The 23,841-nt window shown below is 45.9% G+C and overlaps 1 protein-coding gene, 1 long non-coding RNA gene and 1 other non-coding gene across 10 annotated transcripts in view; 2 read left to right on the top strand and 1 right to left on the bottom strand.

The window, feature by feature from the left end:
- SCUBE2 (signal peptide, CUB domain and EGF like domain containing 2) overlaps positions 1–23,841 on the top strand; it is a 91,464-nt gene that overhangs the window by 10,350 nt on the left and 57,273 nt on the right. For all 8 annotated transcript variants that reach the window (XR_001369383.2, XM_027766104.1, XM_014581896.2 and 5 more), the window contains exons 3-7: positions 1,259–1,381; positions 8,510–8,635; positions 15,071–15,205; positions 20,729–20,854; positions 23,428–23,544. Coding sequence is in view for 7 of the 8 variants with exons in the window: in XM_027766104.1 (XP_027621905.1) it covers positions 1,259–1,381; positions 8,510–8,635; positions 15,071–15,205; positions 20,729–20,854; positions 23,428–23,544 (627 nt within the window). In the remaining variant the exon portion in view is untranslated. The remainder of the gene's footprint in view (positions 1–1,258; positions 1,382–8,509; positions 8,636–15,070; positions 15,206–20,728; positions 20,855–23,427; positions 23,545–23,841) is intronic.
- LOC114004992 (small nucleolar RNA SNORA73 family) lies at positions 8,749–8,916 on the top strand. The gene has a single exon (XR_003546933.1). It is a non-coding gene; the product is annotated as a small nucleolar RNA SNORA73 family (small nucleolar RNA).
- LOC102497088 (uncharacterized) lies at positions 21,507–23,500 on the bottom strand. Its single transcript, XR_336671.2, has 3 exons — positions 23,432–23,500; positions 22,586–22,705; positions 21,507–21,708 (listed from the first exon to the last, which is right to left on the bottom strand). It is a non-coding gene; the product is annotated as an uncharacterized LOC102497088 (long non-coding RNA).

Raw genomic sequence — 23,841 nt, 5'->3', positions numbered from 1 at the left:
CTCCGCGGGGCCGCCGGAGGGTGAGTGTCCGGCCGCGGGGGCGCACCTGGCGGGACGCAGCGGCGTGGGCGCGGGGAAGCTGTCCTGGGTCCCTTCGCCGAGGTCCCGGGCCGGGAGGGCGGGGCCGGAGCTTGGCAGCTGGAGCTCCGCGTGGCCCCAGCTTCTGGGGCCCTCACCCGCCCGCCAGGCCAAGGCGCCAACCTCGCTAGGGCCAGAGGCCCAGGGCCGGAGTCCCGCGGCCTGGCCTCGGACCCGAAGCTGATGACAGTTCTCGCCGGGTCCCGCCGCCAGGGTCCCCGAGAATGCCTGCTGGTCAGACTGTCGCTTGTTGCTAGTTGAGCAGGGAGGAGGTTCCTGGGACCTCGGCACCCGGCAGCTCCTGTTGTGTGAATGGGGAAACTGAGGGCCCGGGCCGGGATGCGTCTGTGGGGCCGGGCCGCTTGGCCTCTTCTTTCTTTTGGGGCCAGGAAGTTTTCTGCCAGCCTCAGGGTCGGCTGGAGGGACGCTGTTTAAGGATCGGGAATACTTCAAGCAGCACCAAGCCTAGGTTTTGGGCAACTGGAGATGAGAACCCTGGGCATTCTGCTCTAACTGGGCTGAGAGTATTGTACTTTCAAAACTCTTTGCTTTTAATTAACGTCCTGGAGCGGTGTCAACCCAGGGAAATACTGTGCCAGGGCTGGTTTCCAGGTTGAGACTGTAGACGGGTGGGAGAGAGGGGTAGTGGGAGCTCATTCTCGTTTGCATCCTCTGAGAGCTCAAATGGCATATGCTTAGAGCCCAGGGCAAGCTTCCTTCCTTCCAAGCTTTCCCAAACCCTGAGAGAGCTGACAGCTGCTCCGCTACCAGAACTTGCTGCCAGCCTGGTTCTTCCTTCCTTTAGCAGATGTTCACTATTACATACTCATGCCCAGGCACTGGGCTGGCTTGGCATCAGGGTCACAGGCTAGCGGAGAGACAGGCAGGAATACGCAGTGACAACTCTGCATGATAGGTGCTTTGAAAGGAGGAAAACACTGAGAGTCCTGGCAGCCTTCCTGGAGGAGGTGGATCTGAGCTGAGTTCTGGAGGCTAGCAGGCAACAGTAAGGGTAATTCCAGTGGCTTGGACATGGTATGGTTCATCTGGGTTCCCAAGCAGATCTGATGTGTGAGGAGTGAAGTGGGTGTGCTGTTGGGAGGTGACATTGCGGAGAGGTCCAGGCTGGACCACCCAAGGCAGGGACACCATACCAGGTGCTTGCTGTGCTCTTTTGCAGATGTGGACGAGTGTGCCCAAGGGTTGGATGACTGCCATGCTGATGCCCTGTGTCAGAACACGCCGACTTCCTACAAGTGCTCCTGCAAACCTGGCTACCAAGGGGAGGGCAGGCAGTGCCAGGGTAAGTGACCTGGGGACCATGGAGAGTGGGCGTGGGGAGTCCGTTCTTCCTTGGCTCTTGTAGAGGCCACTCACATTGGTCAGAGTTCTGCCCCCCTCCGTCACTCCCCGCTCCCAAGCACATCACCTACTTTCTGAAATGCATGTGAGATCTTGAACTAACTGGGAACATCAGGTCTTCCCCAGAGTGGATAGTACAGTTTTATCTGGTTCTGAAATAGCCTTCCATCTAACTTCTGGAGAGGAAAAGAGATGCCGCAGCATCCTTTGGGTCCACTCCGTTTAGGGGCAGAAAGTAAATAGCCACACTGGTTAGGAAAGTGGTTTGGGTGCTGGACTCCCATGTGGGCAACTGTGGTTCAAGTCCCAGACTTCGTGGCTTGAAACTCACACCGGGGGTGAGTGTGTGTGTGTGCCCAAAATCCTGAGAGGAGAATGGAGAAGGGATTACAGCATAACCATCACCCCTAGGGGAGGGGTGAGTCCTCACTTTTTCTCTCTGTCTCTCTTTCTCTCTGGTGAGTGCACATGCCTAATAGCAAAAAACAAACAAAAAACAAAAACCACAAAAAAATTCTAAAAATAATAAAACTCTCTTAAAAAATAATAAAAAAAATTAAGGAAAACCACACCTGCTACATCCAGGCGCCATCCTGCCCAGCTCTAGAGCTACACTAAGGGCCTGCCTCTTTTGGAGCTACAAGATCATGCTGGAAAGATGCATACCCAGAGATATCTTCGCCCTTTAGAGCTCCAGTTCTGGAGCTTGAAGTCTGGACTCTGCTGTTTGATGTCCTGGGCAAAAACATCATGAACTCCGAGGTTCAGAACTGGCTGCCATTCATAGGAAGAGGTTGTTTCTGGGGATGAAAATCCTGGCCTGTTGGAGCTGGTGTGTTTCTTCAGGGAGCTCTGGGCCCATCCCATCCCACATTTTACAGATGGTGGTGAAGACTAAGGCCCAGGAGGTACGTGGCTGGTGGCCATGATCAAACTTGGCCTGCAGGTGAGAGAAAGCAGGTCTCCCTCCCAGCTTCGCCCCAGCCCCTTTTCTCTCATCTCTACTCAGCCTCCTACTGGCTTTCTTTGATTGGGTGAGAAATCCTACTATTTATAGTCATCCTGGGCAGGAAGAAGGTGAAAATTGATGAGGGCCATCGAACTCATCCCTGCAATTCTGACATCGTCTTTGGACCTACCTTAACAAGCACGTTGGTGGTCTCTCTCACTCCAGGGGCTTCAAACTCTTTCTAGCTTGGATTAACTCTGGTGAGAATTGATCCTCTGAGTACTTGCAGGACCTAAACCTACCTAATGAGTAAGAAAGTCCTTTCCAAGCACTTTTTAACTTCTTTAGATAAGGAAGAAAACTTATCATAAACACTTATTTTGCTACCATCTAATGGCCTACCTCCCGTGTTTGTACTGAGTTCCTAACCAGTCTGTCATGTGGCCTTTGAGTAGTGGAGCCTTGGTTTTGGAACAGTGCATAGGTCCGGCAGTGCCTGGCAGGTACGTGGTAGACACTCAAATGTCCTTGTTTTTGAACAAGTGACTGCATGGTGGGCTCAGTCACTAACACCTTGACACAGGGTCTTTTCCAACAAATAGTTAAACCCATGAAAGAAATATCTAGGTGCTGAATGTGTAGATGACCAGATTGGAAGGTGACTGTCAAGACACCTTCATAGTGTTGCAGCAATGACCTGACACTCACGGTCTCCATCTCCTTGTCTTAGCACAGCTGAGACAAGCTGGGATTTTAAAAAATGAACTGTTTAAAAAGGAAGGGAAGGTGAGGACAAGCAGATGGCATAGTGGTTAAGGCGCTGGACATTCCCATGTGGCCGACCACGGTTCGAGTCCCAGACCTGGTGGCTTGCTTTTTCACTTCCACTCTCTCTCTCTGTGTGTGTCTCTTTGTGGTCAAATTAAAATAAATGAATGAATAAAGTTAAATAAATAATTTTTAAAAAATAAAAAGGAAGGGAAGGGACTAGCAGTTGGCGTAATGGCTAGACTACCATGTAGCCAACCATGGTTTGAGTTCTGGACCCAGGGTGGGGGGGTGGCGTGATTTCTCGCTTTCTGTCTCTCTCTGTCTTTCCAGCCAGCACATGTGCCCTATAGCAAAAGTCCCTCCAAAAAAAAAAAAAAAAAAAAAAAGGAGGGGGAGACAAAAAAAAAAAAAAAAAAAGGAAGGGAAGGCCAAAAGAAAATATAAACAGCAAATGGGAATAACATATGGTATTATGATGAGTGAGTTTGGATCTGTGTTCAGGGAAGACTGCCCCTGGGCCATTATTCAAGAAGCTTTCTTTTGTGCACAGAAGCAAGCCTTCTGCCTCTCCCTTTCATCAGAGGTCCGTAGGAGTGTTCTCAGTGGTCAATAATCATTATATGGTCCTTACTTCTCAGTTTAAAGAACATAATCAGGTTTAATAAGGATAAATCCAAAGTTGGTGTTTGTGTAAGAAGTGGTATTTTTCCTTTTCTTTCTTCTTTTCATGCCAGAGAGTGTGCGTGTGTGAACCTTCATGAACCTTCATCACCTGGTTAAGATCATATTCTCTGGGTTTCTGCAGTGCAGAGTTCCTTCTCCCCCACTTTGCAATAGGTGAAAATCTTGGGGGAGATACTTTGAGACTATACTTGTATCTTATTTCTCCTCAAATCTTTGCCCATTGACGTTACCATTCACCAGAGGATCTTGCCTGCAAGAATTGTAATGGTGAAAAATTACCTACTGATAACTATTCATTTCCTTCATTCTTTATGCATCTCTTAGTTGGGTTTCTTCTGTAAGGAAAATCTGTCCTTTTCCTCTCATTTGTTTATTTCTGCACTTATTTATGTATCTATTTATACCACTATGGGTGTGTAGGTATTTCTTTTATTATATCTGTAATGATTTATTTTTGGCTCAAGTAGTCCTAGCCTCAGCTATTGGGAACTCCTTCATATTGTCTCATGTGCTATTTAGACATTTGAAAAATTAATAATTTTCTAGTATCACAAGATGTTCCAGAATCATATTATCCCCTCCTTGACCCTGGAGTCAACCACTTCTCCAAGGAGATCTTGATCCTTTTTATTTATTTATTTTTTTGAGAGGTTTTTGCCATAGGGCGTGTGTGCTCGCCAGACAGAGAGACAGAGAGACAGAAAGCGAGAAATCACCCCCCAGCGGGTATGGCCACGCCGCAATCCATTCTCCTCTCGGGATCTTGGGCACGCACGCACACGCGCCCAGCATGAGTTTTAAGCCACTGGGTCCAGGACTCGAACTGTGGTCGACTACATGAGAGTCCAGCGACATAGCCATTACACTAACTGCTGGTCCCAGATCTTGATCCTTTTGTTGGAAAATGGTATATAGAAACCAAGAGCCGGTTGGCTGATGTTTTCATATCTACTGGGATGTCATTACTCCTAGGCACTCTCAGTGTGCAGAAGTGGGATATACATGTACAGATACTAACTCACACATATACATACACGCGTCTCAATTCATTCCTTTTATCTATCCATCTGTATGTATTAAAAATGAATGGTGCTGATACTTTGGATTCTAAACGATACCCCAAGATTCATTCTAAACTCCTTTGTTTATTCATAGCTTCTTTTTCCTGTGGTGAGAAGCCTGGCTCTCATTAACTGAAATCTATTTACCTCTTGGTTCAATCCTAGTATGCCTGTAAAGTATTGGCAGTGTTACCAGCCCATAATCCTGAAGAGAGGTGAACTAACTAGAGTACAACATACAGCTGTTCTTGGTTTTAGCCTTAAAACATCCAATCAAGATGTTGTTTTCTTTTCTTTTTTAATTGCCGAAGGGTGTATGTGCTCACCAGAGAGAGAAAAAGAGAGAGCAAGAGGGAGAAAGCTCCCCCAATGGGGTGTAGTCACACTGCATTCCTTTCTTCTCCATTTCCCCATCCTGCACTCACATCTGGTATGTTTTTTGAGTTGCTAGGACCGGGAGTCAAACTGGAGTCAGCCATGTGGGATCCAGTTCCCTTAACTACTAGGCCACACTCCCAGCCCTAACATATTGTTTTCAAAGTTATTTAGGTTAATACTTTTCTTCCCTATCCCCTTCAACATGGTTGTGTTATTAATTTATAATATAATCAGGCTCATTTCTTCTTCTTTGTATCCCACTATTAACTTTCATCCCCCCTTCCACCCCTGGGTCCTGGTTGATGGTATGATTGCATGTATATAAAACATTACCATGGTTCTAAGAGTCAAGAATCTACAAAAAAAAAAAAAAATACGCTCAGAAGTGTTGCTTCCTTCTTGTTCCTTCCTAGTACCATATTCTCATGCCTCCTTCTTTCCACACCTTTCCTCACATGCTTTTTGTCACTAATCTCTGTAGTTTCTGGTTTTTCTCTCTTATATTTCTTTTGTACACATAAGCAAGTAAATGTATTGTTTTCAATAAGTTAAACAACTGGTATTATGTACATACCATAAAATTCACCCATTTTAAGTGTACAAATCAACGATTCTTAATAAATTGTGGGACCAGCAGGTGGTATAGTGGTTAAAGCAATGGACTCCCACATGGTTGACCAAGGTTCAAGTCCTGGACCTGGCAACTTGAAACTCACATGGGGCATGAGTCCGTGTGTGCCCCAAATCTTGAGAGGCTAATGGAGAAGAAGGGATTGTGGCATGGCTATTTCCCCTGGGGATGATTACTCTCTTCCTGTTTCTATTTCTCTCTGTCTTTCTGGCAAGTGCAGGAGCTCTATAGCAAAAATCTCTCTAAAAAACAAACAAAACTATGTTGAGATACTAATCACATCCATTAGTTATGTTTTATATTAAAAAAACAAACAGGGACCAGCAGATGGCATAATGGTTATGTGCTGGATTCCCACGTAGTCAACTGTGGTTCAAGTTCTGGATTTTGTGACTTAAAACTCATGCCAGGCACATGCGTGTGTGTACCCAAGATCCTGAGAGGAGAATGGAGAAGGGATTGTGTGGCCATCCCCCTTGGGGGGTGATTTATTGCTTCCTGTTTGCCTTTCTGGTGAGTGCATGCACCCTATGGCAAAAATCTCTCTAAAACAAGTGAACAAACAAAAACCAAGAACAACAAAAAACAAACAGAAAAGATAAGTATAAGCAAGGATGTAGAAAAATTGGAGCCCTTGCACATGATTTGTAGGAATGTAAAGTGGCATAGCTACTATGGAAAAGAGTATAGTAGTTCAAAAATGGAAAAAAAAATAGAATTACTATATGGTCCAACAATTCCATTTCTGGATATGTAATCAAAAGAATTAAAAGCAAGTTGATGAAGAGATATTTGTACACCTGTGTTCATAGCATTATACACAATAGCCAAAAGGTGGAAGCAAACCCATTGTCTACTGAGAGATGAATGGATAATCAAAATATAGTATGTATAGACAATAGAGTATTATTCAGCCTTAAGAAAGAAAGAAATCCTATCGCATGCTACAATATAGATGAACCTTGAGGACATTATGCTAACTGAAATAGGTCAGTCACAAAAAGACAAACATCATATGATTCCACTTATGTGAGATACTTACTCAGAGTAGTAAAACAGTGAAAGGAAGTAGAATGGCAGTTTCCAAGGGCAAGGAGAGAGGAATGAAGAGTTATTGTTTAATGGATATAGAGTTTTAATTTTATAAGATGAGAAGACTGATGGAGATGAATGATAATGATTCAATGGTAGTAACACTACATTAGGATTGATTTAATAATGCTGACCTACACATTTAAAAAAGAGAATAAGAAAAGAAAGCCCACCCTGTTTTCCAAAGTGGCTGTGCCATTTTGCATTCTCATCATCAATGTGTGGGAATGGGGTTTCCATTTCTCTGCATCCTTGTCAAAATTTGTTCCGGTCCATATTTTTTATTGTTACCATTCTAGTAATAATGGTGTATATGTTTTATCATTGTGTTTTAGTTTGCATTTCCTTAATAACTAATGGTGTTGAACACTATTTCATGCGCTTACTAGCTATTTGCATATTACGTCTGGTTAAATTTCTCTTTAAATCTTTTGCCCATTTTGAAATTGAGTTCTCTTCTTATTAAGCTGTAATAGTTGTAAGTCCTTTATATTTGCCAATATTTTCTACCAATCAGTGGCTTGTCTTCTTTTTCTTAATGTTGTCTTTGAGGTACAAAAGTTTTAAATTTTTGATAAAGCCCAATTTATTAATTTTTAAATTTATGGATTGTATGTTTGGTATTATATAAAAGAATATAAAAATTTTACCTAAGCATAGGTCTCAAGGATTTTTCTCACATGTTTTCTCTTAAAAACTTTATAGTTTAGCTTATATTAAGTTCTCTAATCCATTTTGAGTTGACTTCTGTGTATATAGTAAGGGATGAAAATCTTTTTTTTTATTATTTTGTATATGGCTATCCAAATATCCAGAATCATTGTGGAAAAGATTCATTTCTCCCAATGAATTGTCTTAGCGCTTTTGTCTAAAATTAGATGAGTATAAATATAAAGATTTGTTTCCGGATTTGCAGTTATGTTCCACTGATATGTGACATCCCACTTTCTTGGTAACTGTAGTGAGTTATAGTGAGTTAAAGTCCTCCAAATTTGTTCTCCTTTTTCAAAATTGTTTTAGGTATTTCGAGTTTTTCAACTTTTACATACATTTTAGGATAAGCTTAAGTTCTACAAAAAAGTGTGCTGAAATTTTGTGTTTTAATTATGTCCCCTTATTTCTTAGCAAAGACAATGTATTACAGATACTTTTGTATTTCGAGTTTTTTCATTTAATAGCATATCCTAGAAATCACTCTAAATCAGTTCATAAAGATCTTCCTCATTATTTTTTTTCCTTATTGCAGCTGTATGGTACTCCATCGAGTAGATATACCATAATTCATGACACGGTTTACCTGTGTAAGGGCCTTTAGATGGTCTCCAATGTTTTATTAACACAAACAATGCTGCAGTGAATAACTTCGTGCATGTTTATTATCCCATTGTTGGAGTGCATCTTCAGGGTTGATTCCTAATCATGGGCCGCCTGGTTAGAAGGTAAAGACTCATGTCTCCATGTCAAAGAAACAGCACCTGTCTTGTTTGCTTCTGTTTCTCTCAGACATTGATGAATGTGAAAATGAACTCAATGGAGGCTGTGTCCACGACTGCTTGAATATTCCCGGCAACTACCGCTGCACTTGCTTCGATGGCTTCATGTTGGCTCATGACGGCCATAATTGTCTTGGTAAGGAGAACATTTAGAAATGGCAGTTCATCTTTACCTACCCTCTAGCATCCTCACCCCTTTCTTTCCTTTGGTGAAGACTTACTTATTAAGACAAAAAGATGGTCCAATGAGGGTACCCCGGGAGGTCACTCTCCCTGGGCTCTGTCCAGGTGGCATAGGGAAGCATAGGGCTCTGCCCCAGGATGAAGCTGGGCCCAGCGCCTGCACCTGCATATTCCTACAGCTTCCCAGAGTCCTTTGGACAGTGACTGTGGGGACAAACCATGCAGGAAACACCTCTAGAATGCACAGTTTAAGCTCCTGATCTATGTTTTATACAGAATTTAACTATAGATAAAAAAAAAAAAAGACAAAAAGATGACCAGAGACTTGAGTTTTCTGACTCCTTAGAAATTTTTAATTCTCTGATAGAAAATTCTGTTAAGTGGTTTTTTGTTTGTTTTGTGGGACTTTTGCTATAGGGTGTGTGCATGTCGGAGAGACAGAGACAGAAAGTGAGAACTTCCCCCACCCAGGAGTGGGGGATGGATACGCTGCAATCCCTTCTATTCTCCTCTTGGGATCTTGGGCACGCACACACATGCACCCAGTGTGAGGTTTAAGCCACTGAGTCTGGGATTTGAACCACGGCTGACTATGTGGGAGTCCAGCAATGTAACCATTATGTCACCTGCTGGTCCCTCTGTAAAGCATTTTTGTTTTTATGTGATCATTCATAATAGAAGTTTTCCATTACTGAAAGGAGATGGATAGACACAGTCATGATATATTTATTGGTTTTCTAGCATCAACTTGTCACCTTTAAGATCCTTAGTCTTATGTTGACAGGACCCTGAGTTATACTCATTTCTAATTTTTTTTCTTCTGTAGGATGCTTACACTTGATGGAGAGAGATGGGGGCGGGGGCAGGTAGGGGAAGTGAGGTATCACCCCCTAGGGAGAATGACCGTGTTGCAGTTCTTTCTCCTCCAATTTCCTATTGGGATTTGTGCACATAAACCCGGTGTGATTTTCAAGTTGCCAGGTCTAGGACTAGAACTGTGGAGTTGACCATGTAGATCCAGCTGCCTTGACCTCCATGCCACTTGCTGGTTCCTATAACCATTTAATATTATGTCTTTATTATGAAATTAGGTAAAACCCCTGTCCTGAAGCTCCAAATATATGGTTAGATCACAGCCAGATAGATCCCACTCTTATTTCTTGAAAGAGAGAGAAAAACCAAACCTGAAGCCTTTCGCAAACATCCTAGTATTCCACAAAACACAAACATCTGTTGCAGTTTCAGTCCCCGAGTCAGAGACTGCAAAGTGTTGTTTACGTTGGTTCCTTATGCCAGGAATCAAACAGAATTAGAAACAGCAAGTGAGTGGGTGGGGTTGCTGGTTGGCTAGGGGATGCAGCGCACCTGGCAGGTTGGTGTTTGTGGCTTGCCTTGTAAGGCTGGTCCCTCTGTTGTTCAGGACAACCTCATGGAAGACACAAACGTCAGGTGACTGACATCGATGGCCCTTCACATGGTTGACCTGCTGACCTTTCACATGGTCTACTCGGCCAGTAAAGGGGTGGTGAGAGCCAGGGTCTGGCTCTGTGGGGACAGCTATCCGGATACCCCGTATGGTCCAGTGGGAATGGCACTTGATCAGCATCACAGGCACAAGTACAGGCAGAACTGGATCGAGTGTTGGGACTCTAGAGAAAGAAGGGACTCAGCCCTCAGATCACCTTCCTGTCACCTGGACCTCCACCCTGATGCAGACCCTGTCCTTTGCTGTTTGTGGCCTGTGTGAGAGGTCAGGCCAGAGTACACAGACCATTTGGCTGTCCCAGCCTGTAGCTGTCAGTAAGACCGGAAGACTTGAATGAAGTCCGTATGCTTTCTGGGCAGCCAGTACCACAAAAGGACACATTTGAGAGGAATCCTGAGAGAAGGAATAGATTGAAGTTAATTAAAAAGTCAGAAAGGTAAAATTACTGTTGATGTATAATTAGTTGGGATTCATATAGTGTGGGCTTTTTTGTTTGTCGGTTTGACCACTTTCAGAGGAGAGTGCCCTTTGATTTGCCAACAATGGCATATTGAAGATGCATCTCTGATGGCAGCCCCACTCATTGCTGATGCGCTCAGATGCTCAGCCAGGCACAGTGCGAGCTGTCCTGGGAACAGCAGGCTAAACTAGCCCAGGATGGCGTGGCTGGTTCTGAGCACAGACCCGCTCAGGAAGCCGGAGGCCCACAGTCTTCCTTTGCCTTGCTGATAACACCGGCCAGTTCAGCAGAGCAGCTCCCCTCCCCTCCTTGGTGTCCCTTTGTGAACTCAGGAGGAAAGATCTGCCTTGCAGAGAGATCCTGAGCATCCACTGAGTATATCTGAAGGGGCTAAGGATTCTTTACAAGAAAGGCACAAGAAAAAAAGAAGCCTGCTTAGAAGAGCAGCCCAACACATGTCTCTGCCATGCAGACGTGAAAGGTGACAGCGCTTCATGGCCTGAAAGCAGCTCAGAGCCCAAACTTCTCAGGAGAGGCAGTTTCCTGTGTTCTCTGGGATGACCCCTTACCTCTCCTCAGCCCCCTCACCACACAGAAGCCACAAATATATTAGCCAGAATATGCAGAATATAAATACCACTTAGCCCTCCCACTAAACCCAGAATACTCCAAGGTACTAGACGCCTGCAATCCTGAAAAACCAAATGCAGCTCTTCCACACAGCCCACCCCACTGAATCCATTCAGGCAGAGTCTCAGAGCCCAGCACAGCTGTTTGGCTTTATTGAAATAGTTCTAAACCCTGGCTACACATTAGAATCAAGGAAAAGTTTAAAAACCCCATTGCTCGGACCAGCAGATGGTGTAATGGTTATGTTGCTGGACTTCCACATAGTGGGCCGTGGTTTGAATCCCAGATCCAGTGGCTTGAAACTCACACTGGGCACATGTGTATGTGTGCCCCAAATCCTGAGAGCAGAATGGAGGAAAAGAGATTGTGGCATGACCCTTCCCCCTAGGAGGTGATTTTTTGCTTTCTGTCTCTCTGTCTCTCCAGCAAGTATACATACCATATAGCAAAAATCTCTCTTAAAAAAAATTAAGAACAAACAAACAAAAGAAAACACTGCTGGGCCAGCCAGTGGTGTGGTGGTTAAGGCAACTGGAACCCACATGACCAACTATGAGGTTCAAGTCCTAAACCTGGCAGCTTGTAAAACACACCACGTGGGCCAGCAGGTAGCATGGTGATTAAGGCGCTGGACTCCCATGTGGCCTACTATGGTTTGAGTCCTGGCCTGATGGCTTGCTTTCTCACTTCCTCTCTCTCTCTGGTGAATTAAGAAATAGTAATTAATAAAATTAAATAAGTAAGTCTCTTAAAAAAAAAAAAAGAAAGAAAAAGAAAAACACACCAGGTATGTGTGCACGACGGCTCAAAATCCAATGAAGAAAATGGAGAAGGGATTGTGTGATGGCCAGCCCTCTTGGGGGATGGTTTCTCACCTTCCCTCGCTTTCTCTCTTTCTCTCTCCCTCTGATGAGTGCATGCGCCCTGTAGCAAATTAAAATAAACAAATAACAGGGACCAGCAGATGGCATAATGGCTATGTCACTGGACTCCCACATAGTAGGACTGGAAACGTGGTAAACTCTATGGGAATCCGGTGATATAACCATCAGGGCTGAGAAGCCCTGTTGCCTAGTCTGGAGAAACTCACCAGCCTGGTGATACATGTTCATGTGTGAACACACACGCTTTTGTACTTGTCAATCAGACTGCATCACCAGCTTAACGACACATTCCTGACTGCTTTGGAGAAAAGAAATGGTGTATTCAGCATAGGGTGTGGCAGCTTTTGCTCCCCACAAACCTTATTTGGGTGTCCAGGGAAACATACCTGTCCTCCCCTTGAGTCCTCTCCATGCAGTCCTAGGCCAGGTGTGTTCCAGCGGGGCTCGTCCTCTGGAATGTGCTTCTTTCGCCCTTTAGTGTAGACAAGGGCAGGTTTGTTAGGCTTTAGGCAATGGCTGGAGTCCCATCAGTTTAGTCAGGCATCTCCTGGTGGCGTGGGAGGACAGATGACTCTAAGATCTAAAGCTTGAAACCAGATAACAGGGATCGAAACGTGAATTTGCTTGTTAGGGGTATGCCCAGGAGCTAGCGATAGGCATGTGAGCAATCGGGCTGGAGAAAAATAAATTGCGTTTCTGTCAGCCTTCTGCCTAAGCCCCTTTGTTGTGTCTGAGGCTCTTCTGGAAGACTCCTTCTATTTGGCTCTAGTGATGCTGTGTTCTCCTGCATCTTTGTCCAATTGAACAATTAAAAAAAATGATTGTATTTATTATTATTTTTAATTTGACCAGAGAGAGACAGAGAGAGAGAGAGAAAGTAAGTTTCCAGGTCCGGGACTTGAACCACCACTGACCACGTGAGAGTCCAGTGTCTTCACCGCCATGCCACCTACCAGCCCCCACACTTTGAACAATTAATGAGCACCAGCTGTGTGTTCCAAGGCTGAGCTAATGAAACAAAACTGTCTTTAGTTTGGAGTCCAGTAGAAATGGAAAAATAAAGGATTTTAAATTTATTTTATTTAAAAAAATAATCATTTAATTTAAAAATTATTATTTATTTTTAAAAAGAATTATTTGATTTATTTATTTTTAAGTTTGCCATAGGGTATGCACACCCACTAGAGAGAAACAGAGAGACAGAAAGTGAGAAAGCAAGCCACCAAGTGTGGGACTCAAAACAGTGGTCAGCCATATGGGAGCCCAGTGCCCCAACCACCATGCCACTTACTGACCCCTATTATTATTATTTTTAAATTTGCTATAGGGTACATGCACTCCCTAGAGTGAGACAGAGAGGGAAAGTGAGAAAATAAGCCACTGGGACTGGGACTCGAACCACAGTTGGCCATGTGGGAGTCTAATGTCTCTACCACCACTGCACCTGTTGGTCCCCAAGTAAAGGATTTTGAGAGTGCAAGTGAGTAGAGTGTTAGTGTAGCTGTGCTCAGGGTGCTATGGGCATGGTAAAATGGAGGCTGCCTAAGACTGCTCTGGGGTGTAGCAGAAGCTGGTCAGAGGAGCACCCCACCCCTGCCTTTCTGCTGGCTTCTGCAGGAGTGGGCAGGGTAAGGGTGTTGGGGGGACTCCTGGGACTCCTGGGGCTCCTGCTGTCTCCTCTACGTCCTCCCTGCCCCTGGCATGTCCAGAATTCTTCCACTGTCTATCTCCTTTCTCTCCCTTCCCACATTCCCGCCTTTGGCTCGCTCTTCCACATGCAGCACTTTACCAGGCAACCCCGAGTTAATGACTTTCCAAGCTGTGCTTACAACACGAGGGTCTTTCCCCGCTCACCATCCCCGGTTTCCCACTGACTGCTGGACCGGGTGCAGAATCCCAGCATTTCAGACATCTGCCTGCCTGTGCTGGGCTGGGACAACCAGACCTCCATCCTCACATCTGTAGCCTGTGCCGGTCTTCCCCATTTTTCTTTTCCTGAAGCTGTTGGTGTAATTCTTTGTCCTCGTCCCCACCCAAAGGCTCCCAGACCTGCAGAAGCGGGGTCCACCGCAGTCTTCCTGTCTTGCTCGCTGCCTCCCCCAGGCCAGTCACAGCTCCGCCCCACTAGGCCGAGTCATCACTACCTCAGGTGCACGTGTCAGGCCGGACTGCCCGACTTCGACTTCTCGCTCTTCTCCTTCCCTGGGTCCTACTCTCAGTTGTCGCCTTATTTCCCTCACAGTGGGGGTCTGACCATGCTGCTCCTGCTCTGGTGATTCCCAGCGACCTTCGGCTGTCACGATCCTGCAGTGTGACCCCAGTCTGTCTTCCCAGCTGTTTGTCCAGTGACTTTCCTCCCGTCCCTGTGGTCCAGCCCAGCTGGATGACTCATGAGCATCTGCGTTCTGTCCATGGTCCCAGCGTCTGTGCTACTGCCCACACCTTCTCCCGCCTACACCCCCCTCTCTGATGTACAGCTGAAGTGATCTAACGGCCCATCTTTCATTGACTTTTCCATAAAGCCCATCCTGATATCCCACAAGGAGGTGGGACCCCCCCTTCCCCGTGCTATTTTTTCCCTGTTCCTGTCTGCCGACCGCAGGGCGTACTCCCAGAGGAAAGGAATTTTATCTTGCTCATCTGTATTCTACTGGCTCTAGCACTGTGTGCCTTAGAAAGAGAAGGTGCTCGATAAATATTTACTGATTATCTGGTGTCCGTGTTGAGGGCCTGGCCAAGTGAGCTCCAGAACCGTGAGGGTTGGGTTCGTCATTGGAGGCCCCACTGGCTTTGATTCTGAGGGCTTCTGTGATGCAAAGATCAGAGAGGGACCTCATCTCAGCTTAGCAGGAGTTTCTGAGCTGTCAGGCTGGGGACAGGGTGTTTGAAACAGTCACAGAAGCAACAGCGAATCCCTCTCTTCCCCAGATGTGGACGAGTGCCTGGAGAACAATGGCGGCTGCCAGCACACCTGTGTCAATGTCATGGGCAGCTATGAGTGCCGCTGCAAGGAGGGCTTCTTCCTGAGTGACAACCAGCACACGTGCATTCACCGCTCAGAAGGTACCTGCTGTGGGCGGGGGCGGTCACTCCCATGTGCACGTCGGCACACACTTTCTTTACAGGGTACAAAGAGTCTGGAGGCCTGGGGATGAGTCCAGACTCTGCTGCTGGGAAAACGTAGGCAACTTATTTGAACTTCATCTTCCTCGCCTGGCAAAATAAGTGTCTTGGACGGGGCGAGTGCTTAGGTTCTTTCAAACGTTCACATTCCCTGATTCTAATCTTTAAAGACGGTACATTTCAAACATGACTCGATGTCTCAGGAGAAATAAAATGGATATCCGCCAAGTTTTTCAAAAACGTGCTACAAACCACAGCCCGAGTATGAGCCTGCTCCTGGCTCTGGGAGGCTGGGAAGGGGCTGGATCTCTCCTAGAGACTTCCAATGAATTGCCATTTCCAGCCCCAAGCTACTCTGGCCCTTCTTTGTGTTTTGCATTTTTTAACTCCAAGCTTGTGGGGTTCGGAAAGACTCCTTGCCTGGCGCAGGCTCTCTGTGCTGTGCTTTCTTGACCCCGTTCCCGTTTACCACTCCTCCATAAGTCGGCTCAAAACTCTTCTCTTCTGATGGCCTCCCTTCCATTCTCCTTGCTTTCCATTTACACCTTTTTAAAAATTCCTGATATTTTAGTGGATTCTTGGAAGGGAGAGGGATTAAGTACATGTGGCCAGTTTTTTAAAACTGAATGTCATCCTTTTCATTCTTCTCTGCTCTTTCTTTGGCTTAAAGAGTCACATTTTTGGTGGCTGTCTTCCTCTTACAGTTATGTTGGCCTGTTTTTAGGGGGAAATGCCCTCAGTATTGGACGATTAATTCCTTTTGGTACGTGCTGCTTGTTCGTTCTCATAACTCAAGAATGAGGTCATTTTAAGTTCTTCTGCTGTTTGATCACAAAATTGTAGATTTATATTTTAATCATGATTTTAGTGACTTTTCAATGGTTTCTTCATGGGAGATGATTTTTGTCTCATTTTCCAAGAAAGAGGGCCTATACCTTATTTTGAGAGAAAGATGGAATTGAAGTATGAATTTATTTTGGTGCAAAAGAATTAAAAATTCCTGCACAGTTTTTTCCTTATGTGTGTTTTTCCATGAACTTTTTGAAGATCCTCCATACCTAACTAGAATATCTCTTTGGACACTGAGAAGCATTGTCAGATATACAAACCAGGGAGTGGGTTTGATGGCTATTACCTCCTAATCTGCTCATTCTCAGTGTCTGAGACAGGCCATACACAGGTGGGTCTCTTATCTCATTGCCAGGTGTGGCCTTTTATTTATTTATTTATTTTTGCTATAGGGCAGATACACTGTACCAGAGAGAGAGAGAGAGAGAGAGAGAGAGTGGGGAAGTAACAAAGCAAGCCAGGACTCGAACCTCAGTTGGTCATGTGGAAGTCCAGTGCCCTAATCACCATGCCACCTGCTGGCCCCCTTAGGTGTGGTCCTTGACAGGGTAGCAATTGGTTTCCTGGTTTCATTTTCCTGCTGTGTTCCCTGGATTGTTCGTGTGTACCGAATTCTTGTCAGAACTCGAGGTAGGAATGAATGATGGCCTCTGGGGCTAGACCGTGGCATAGCAATAGAACACTATGCTCTGTGAGGCCGACCCACAAAGCAAGGCTCTGAGTTCATGCCTGGAGACCTCCCTGAGTGTGAAGGCACGGGCATGACCATGATCTGAGGCTGGTTGAGGCTAGGGCTGCATCATGGTGTCAAGGCCCTGTTAGAGGTGTTTTCTCTCTCTCTCTTTTTTCTCATACTATTATGAAAGAAATAAAATAAGGGTAAAAACGAATAGATGCCAGGCCAACAGGTGGCATGGAGGTTAAGGTGCTGGATTCCACAGGGCCAGTTATGCGGTTCCAAGGCAGGACTTGGCAGCATGAAAATCATGCTGGTACGTGGTCAAAATCCTGAGAGGAGAATGGAGAAGGGATTGCAGCAGTAGCCACCTCCCCTGGAGGGTGCTTTCTCACTTTCCCTTTCTCTAGCTCTCTCTAGCAAGCACGAGCACAAGCACCCTATAGCAAAAGCAAAAGCAAAAGCAAAAGCCAAACGAAAGATGCCCATTGTGCAGTGATCGGAACCTCATGGTGTCTCTCCTTGTTGGAAGTTCTTCTGATCAACCGGGGGTGATTAACCAGGGGTGATTAGCCAGGGAGCTGTAGTGAAAGCCTTTGCTCGGGCATCCAGTATGGATCTCACACTCACAGAGCAGCTTGTAGAAATTCTTATCCTTGCACTTTCAGAGTCCTGGCTCAGCCCCTCTTCTACCTCCCACCAACCCCCAGACTGATTAGAGACACAGGCTCCTCATGACAGAAGTAAATACAAATGCAGCTCCTCACTGCAAACCATGTTTTCTAAATTTTCTTCAATTCAGACATTCTTGGATCCCCTGAAGAGTATTTAAAATGAACGTATTGGTCTGGAACTAAAATCAAAATCCAAGAATTGGAGTTGTGGTCTGGAAGTGCTCCCTGCGACTTTCTGTTGCTTTTTAACCCGATTGGTTGGCAAAGTCCTGGCTGTGTCCACCAGCGGGTTATTGCGACTTGTAACAGAGAACCTGTCCATCCTAGGGCGTAGTTCTTCAAACAGAGCAACTGTTCCTCTGGGATTCCTTCCCCGACCTGCATATTAACCCTCAGCAACTGTATTAAAATAGACTCCAAAGTGCACAGTTAGTAACCTAAAAATGGTTAAAAGATGGTAATACTGCAAGCTAGTAGGAGGGGACTTTAAAAAGTTCATTGAAAAATAAAGTAAGAGTTTATTTTGGTGCAAAAAAAAAGAAAATGGAAATCCATGCAGACTTTTTTCATAGTATAGATTTCCACGAACTGTGTGAAGATTTCGTAGTGCTACTGTTGTTCTTTTTAATAATTGTTGAGTAAGAATCCTTAAACGTAGGGGGTCACATGAGCTGATTCTGAGAGAAAGCTCAAGCTCTTGATTTTTCTTTGAATCCTTCGAGACCCCAAGGCTCTGTTAAAGAGACTGTGTGTTTTCACCCATGTAATGGGCTAGGCTGGAGAGAAACCCATCGTCCCAGCCTGCCTTTGTTCCTATTCATGGGTGCTCAGGCTCTCAAATGGAGCATCGCTCCTCTGTCCCATCTGCTCGGAGAATATGTAATGGTGTCTTGCCAGAGTGGCGGGAGGGTGTCTGGGTAGTGAAGAAGGTTGAGCTCTCAGCAGGGCCGGCTTCCCATTTTATGTAATGTCTCTTGCCCCATTTGCAAGGCACATTTTAATTCAGTTTCCAAAAGTACTCTTCAGTGGAACCCAGTGAGCCTGGGGAACACCAGAATGGGTGTTTTCAGGGGTTTCTTGGGCTGTTTCTTTTCTGGAACAGTCAGGCCAGTCCTGGGGAGAACAGTGTCATTGTTGGGTCTCTCAGTTTGGAACAGATCTATTCCCTTCCCTTAGCAAGACTTTTTGTTGGTGTTAGGACATTATGATAGGCCCTGGGGTCATCATTTCCAGAGCCACTTAAGCCTCCCTTACCTCCTGGTAACTTCAGGTCTAGCTTGGTGCAATGTGACGGCAGAGGGCAACTTGCATGTGAGCCCTGATAGCATCTGACACAGTCGTCGTTATGAAATATTTCTTGTGTAGAGGAACTGCTCCAAAGCAGTCCAGGTCACTCGGCAAATGTCTTCCCAGACTTGTAAACAGTGGAAAAGCAGCAGCAGCAGCTGAGCTGGCTGGGAGTGCTCTTCCAGGTCTTCCTTCTGCCTTCTCCTGAGCTCCGTTTGGTGTATTCCTGAGTGTTCTGTCACTGGTTATCTCAGATGCTCTCCTGATCCAAAGTCAGATAAAACGCTCGCTGGGCCTTCCTTGGAGGATAGGGCACTTTTTCTGGAGGCAGCTCTCATCTCCTGTGCCATCTCCGTCCTGGGGAACAAATAACAACTTCAGAAATGACCAGCCAAAGCAAAGAGGGAGCTTTCCACGATCCAGTGCAAGATCCGTTTTGTTTATTGACATGTGCCTTGGTATGCGCAAATGGTCCGGCAACAGGCCACAGGCAGCAGATAGTGCTGGAGTGCAAACAGCGTGCGGCTGCCAGACAAAAAGTACGGTGTTTTTTGGAGGGATTCAAGCAAGTAGGGAGTCTTATTAACTCTTGCACTGCCTTTGGAATAGGAAGGGCTCCTGTCTGTGTTAAAACAATTTTTCCAGTTAAGGACAGACAGAAGGCTCTGCATGGGCAGCTGGAGAGAGGGACTTTTGACTTTATTAAAACCCATTTGCTAAGGATTAAAAAAAAATTTATTCTCATTCTCATTTTAAAATTTTGTTATAGGTTTCATGCGCTCCCCAGAGAGAGAGAGAAAGAGACAAAGAGAGAGAGAAAGCAAGAAAGCAAGCCACCAGGTCTCAGACTTAAACTGTGGTCAGCCATGTGGGAATCCAGCACCTTAACCACGCCGCCTGCTGGCCCCCATTCCTTTTCCTAAGATTTTAGGGCTACAGTAAAGAACAGTGTTGGATCCTGGAGAAATTGACTAAGAACATTTTGTACTCATGTTTCAGCCAGAGCTACTTCTAGTATTAGAAAATGTCTAGTTAGCAGAAAGCCAAGACTCTATCCGCCATGTGTTTTCGAGTTGCAGTACAAAAGGTGAGGAAGCCACAGGTGAACGGGTCCTTAATAATGCAGTGCAAACAGGGCAGAGGTCTTGAGGATAGTCCTGGGTGTCGTAATAGCCCCTTCTTGCACACAGCAAGGTCTCGGAGAAGTGACTTTGAGATGAGGCAGGATGTTGGTAAACCACATGTTGGTAAACATGTGTGTTTACCTGGCTATTGCCCCATCGTTTAGATGATCATTAAACCATCCAGGAATATAACTACCTTTGTCCTTCGCTACCACCACTACCACAAGATGTGGTACCTAAGATGAATGATCTAACAGCTAAAGGAGACCACCCATGTGAGCTCCCTCTGTGTCTGCTCCCCAGCTGTTGTGTGATGCTATCAGAAACATGCCCTGAGTCTGCTTAGGAGAGGGCCAAGGACCTGAGAGTGGTCACATAAGAGAGGTCCTGGGACAGGTGTCCATGTGGTGGTGCCAAATCACAGTTGTCACACCCTAGAGTGTGGCAGAGGGGCGGGGAGGAAGGTTGACAATTTTGAATGTTCATGACTATGCAAAAAAGTTGGGACTTTTCATCATTCTAGCTGCAAATTTTCTTAGTGGGATTCTCCTTTTCTTTTTGCCTTCTTGATCATCTGATGGAGAAAGATATGGCTGAGATCAGGGGGTTAGCAGGCTCTGATCCCATGCCGTCCTGTTTAGTGGGAGGCTCCCGTCTCTTCAGGAAGGTTGATACATCCTATCCCTTGGGTGATGTAAGACATTTTTCATGTCTGTACATAGGCCTGGCTTGATTGTAAATTTGGGGCTGATGGAAACCCAGACGGGCAGGTTTATGTTTCTACCCCAGCCCCTTGCAGGTCCCTGGACCTGAGGCCTCACAGCCTGTTACCTGCTGTGCTGTTGTTTTGCAGAGGGTCTGAGCTGCATGAATAAGGATCACGGCTGTAGTCACATCTGCAAGGAGGCCCCAAGGGGCAATGTTGCCTGTGAGTGCAGGCCTGGTTTTGAACTGGCCAAGAACCAGAGAGACTGCATCTGTAAGTATGGACTAGCACACCCTTGGGCTGGCCACCATCCTACCCTTCTACAGCCCAGCATCAGAAACACCGCTGACGGGCACAGGAGCAGCACCAGGGGAGGTGGCTGGCTCTGATGAGTATGTAGTTCACTGCAGAAGGGAAGTCTCCTATGGGGAAAGGGAGAGGAAATGATATGTGCAGAGGAGCCAGTCAGGAGGAAATGAAATTCAGGGGTAGAGTGTGGATGCTCTTTGCTGTCTGGTCCCTGTTTCCTTTATAAGCCTCATCCACCTCCTTTCCCTCAACACTACATTCCTTGCCTTTGGGAAAACAGCCTATGTACATTGGTATCTCTCAGACTTCCCCAGGTCCTCCTCTCTTCCTGGGTTGGTGAATTCTCGCTCAACCTTCAATATCCTATTTATCCTTATCTAGTTATGATAAGGATGATTGCAACCTTTCTTGCAGCACTTTTGCAAAGATTTGTCTCCAGAAGTGCCATATCGCATGTAATTCTCCCAAGCACCACCCTATGAGCTCAATATTGTCACCCTCATTTTCAGTTGAGACACTTGTGGAGAAGGTGTAGCAACAGGGTCATACAGGGAGTAGGTAGCAAATGAGTATTCAAACCCGGGGTGGCTAACTATGAAGCCGTGCTCTTAGTCACCATGCTGTGCTGCCTCAGAGGCCTTCCCAGGTGGCCACAGACAGCGCATTTGGGATCTGGCTCCAGCACCTCTTCGTCTGTTCCTCAGCAGGACAGTTAGAGCAGGACACTCGAGGTTGAATTGTATGTTTGTGTCTGTCTCTCCAACTCTGAGCCCCTCCAGGGCTTGTCTCATTTTTGCCTCTCTGCCTTCCCCTGGTACCTTAAAAGAGAGAAAGAGAGAGGAGATGGTCTCGCTGGTGAGAGACTTCTCTTCCTTGTCTCCATCATAAAGCACAGCGCAGCCAAACCAGGGCCAGGGCCACAGTCACACATAGACGAAAGGTTCTGACAGGCTCTTAGGGCCCCTCAAAGGAGGCCATCCCTCAGGGCCTCCAGTGGCTGAGTAGGGTGGAGCCCCCTAATCCTGCCTCCAGGGCCCCAAAGCAGGACCCAAGTTCCTCAGGACTCTCCTGTGAAGAGCAACTCTCAGCATCTCAGAGTTTCACAGGGGCTGAGTGCTGGTGGCAGGGTACCCATAAGATTTTTTTAAATAGAGCGGTGGCAGGGTACCCATAAGATTTTTTTTTACCAGAGCTTTTTAAACAATTATTTATTTAACTTTATTTATCATCATCATTATTATGTAATTTGCTACAGGGCACACATATTCACCAGAGTGAGACAGAGAGAGAGAGACAGAAAGTAAGAAAACAAGTCTCTAGATTTGGGATTTGAACTACAGTCAGTCATGTGGGAGTCCAGCACGCCAACCACCACACCACCTGTTGGCCTCCCCCTATAAGATTTTTATAAAAGGTTAAAGGTTTTTTTTTATTATTTTATTTAACTTTATTTATTATTATTATCATTATTATTTTCCAGTTTGATCAGAGAGAGACAGAGAGAGACAGAGAGAGAGAGGAAGTGAGAAAGCCAGCCACAAGATCCGAGACTCGAACCGTGGTCGGCCATGTGGGAGTCCAGCGCCTTTAACCACCATGCCACTTGCCGGCCCAAGGCTAAAGGTTTTTAAGATGCCACTGCTCAACATCTTAAATTGCTCTAACATGTGAAGAGTTAAAGACCCAGGATCTCACCACGGGACTGATGGTTTTGATTTAGCATGTTCTCAGCTGTCGTTCACGGGCACACATGGTTTTTACATAGCTGGCGCGGCAGGACAGTGGCTTTCTCACATCACACAGATGTCATCAGTTCTTGTCAGAAAAATTACAAGGCCTCTGTAAGAATCCGAACACTCCAAAGTGTATGAAGTAAACAGTCTTCTCCCTCCCGTTTCCTTTGCCAGAGGTAACCAACCGTTGACACTTTGATGAGTAGATAGTTTTGTGGTGGTTTTTATTTTTTTGGCCTGTCATCAATGCATTCACACATAGTCTTCATAATTATTGGTTAGCGTCTCATTAATTGTGTGCAGAGTCATCATTTTCCCTGATTACCATCCCTCCTAACTAATCCAGATGGAATCTGGTGAGAGAAATCCTAACGTAAGTGTACATACTAAATGTCTGTTTATTCTAGACATAAAGTGCTATAGCATTTCTCAAAGCTTGAGTACGGCTGTGTTAATAAGCAAACTTCTCTAGCTAGGGAAAAGTAGGAGTCTAGAATGTCTTGAAATAATTCTCCTTAACTAGTGAAAATCTCACCACGCCCCTTTCATTCACTCTCTCATCTCCCTCCTCCTGGATGACTTTGTCTAAGCCTGTGCTTTAGCGTTTCCACAATTCGGATTGCAACTGTCTGCTTACACAGACATGGACAGGGTCCGAACCAGAGTTCTGTCTTAAATGCACGGGTCTAACATGCACTAGGTACTCAAATACTTGCAGAATGCCAATCCAAGCTCCATTGGAGCAAACCCTGTCCTGGGTGTGAAAATCTTAGTGTTGTCTGTATTGATTCATTTTGCGCTCAGTGACCTGTAACCATGGAAACGGTGGATGCCAGCACTCCTGTGAAGACACTGCTGAAGGCCCAGAGTGTAGCTGCCATCCACAGTACAAGATGCACACAGATGGGAGGAGCTGCCTGGGTGAGAGGTGACCTCACAATGGGTGAGGTCTGCCCCCGCCTGTCCATCCCTCACCCTCACCCTAACAGTGCTCAGCACCAGATGTGGGGTGTTTCTGGTGCATTTGCACCACGTAGGCCCCGTACTGCTTCTCATATTGCAGTGGGAGTGGCCCAGGCCTGGGTGGGGGGTCCCTTCCTCCTCTCCTGACTAGGCCGCTCTGAGCTGCAGCCCAGGACAGCGTGTCCCCAGGAGCAGGCTACCGTGAAGGTAGAACTGGCTCTCTGTGATGACATGGCCATCGTTCTGGTCAGCAGG

Source organism: Tupaia chinensis, unplaced genomic scaffold (genome assembly GCF_000334495.1).
Source record: "Tupaia chinensis unplaced genomic scaffold, TupChi_1.0 Scaffold141165_1, whole genome shotgun sequence".
NCBI lineage: Eukaryota > Metazoa > Chordata > Mammalia > Scandentia > Tupaiidae > Tupaia > Tupaia belangeri.
This window is presented reverse-complemented; position numbering and strand designations above follow the sequence as displayed.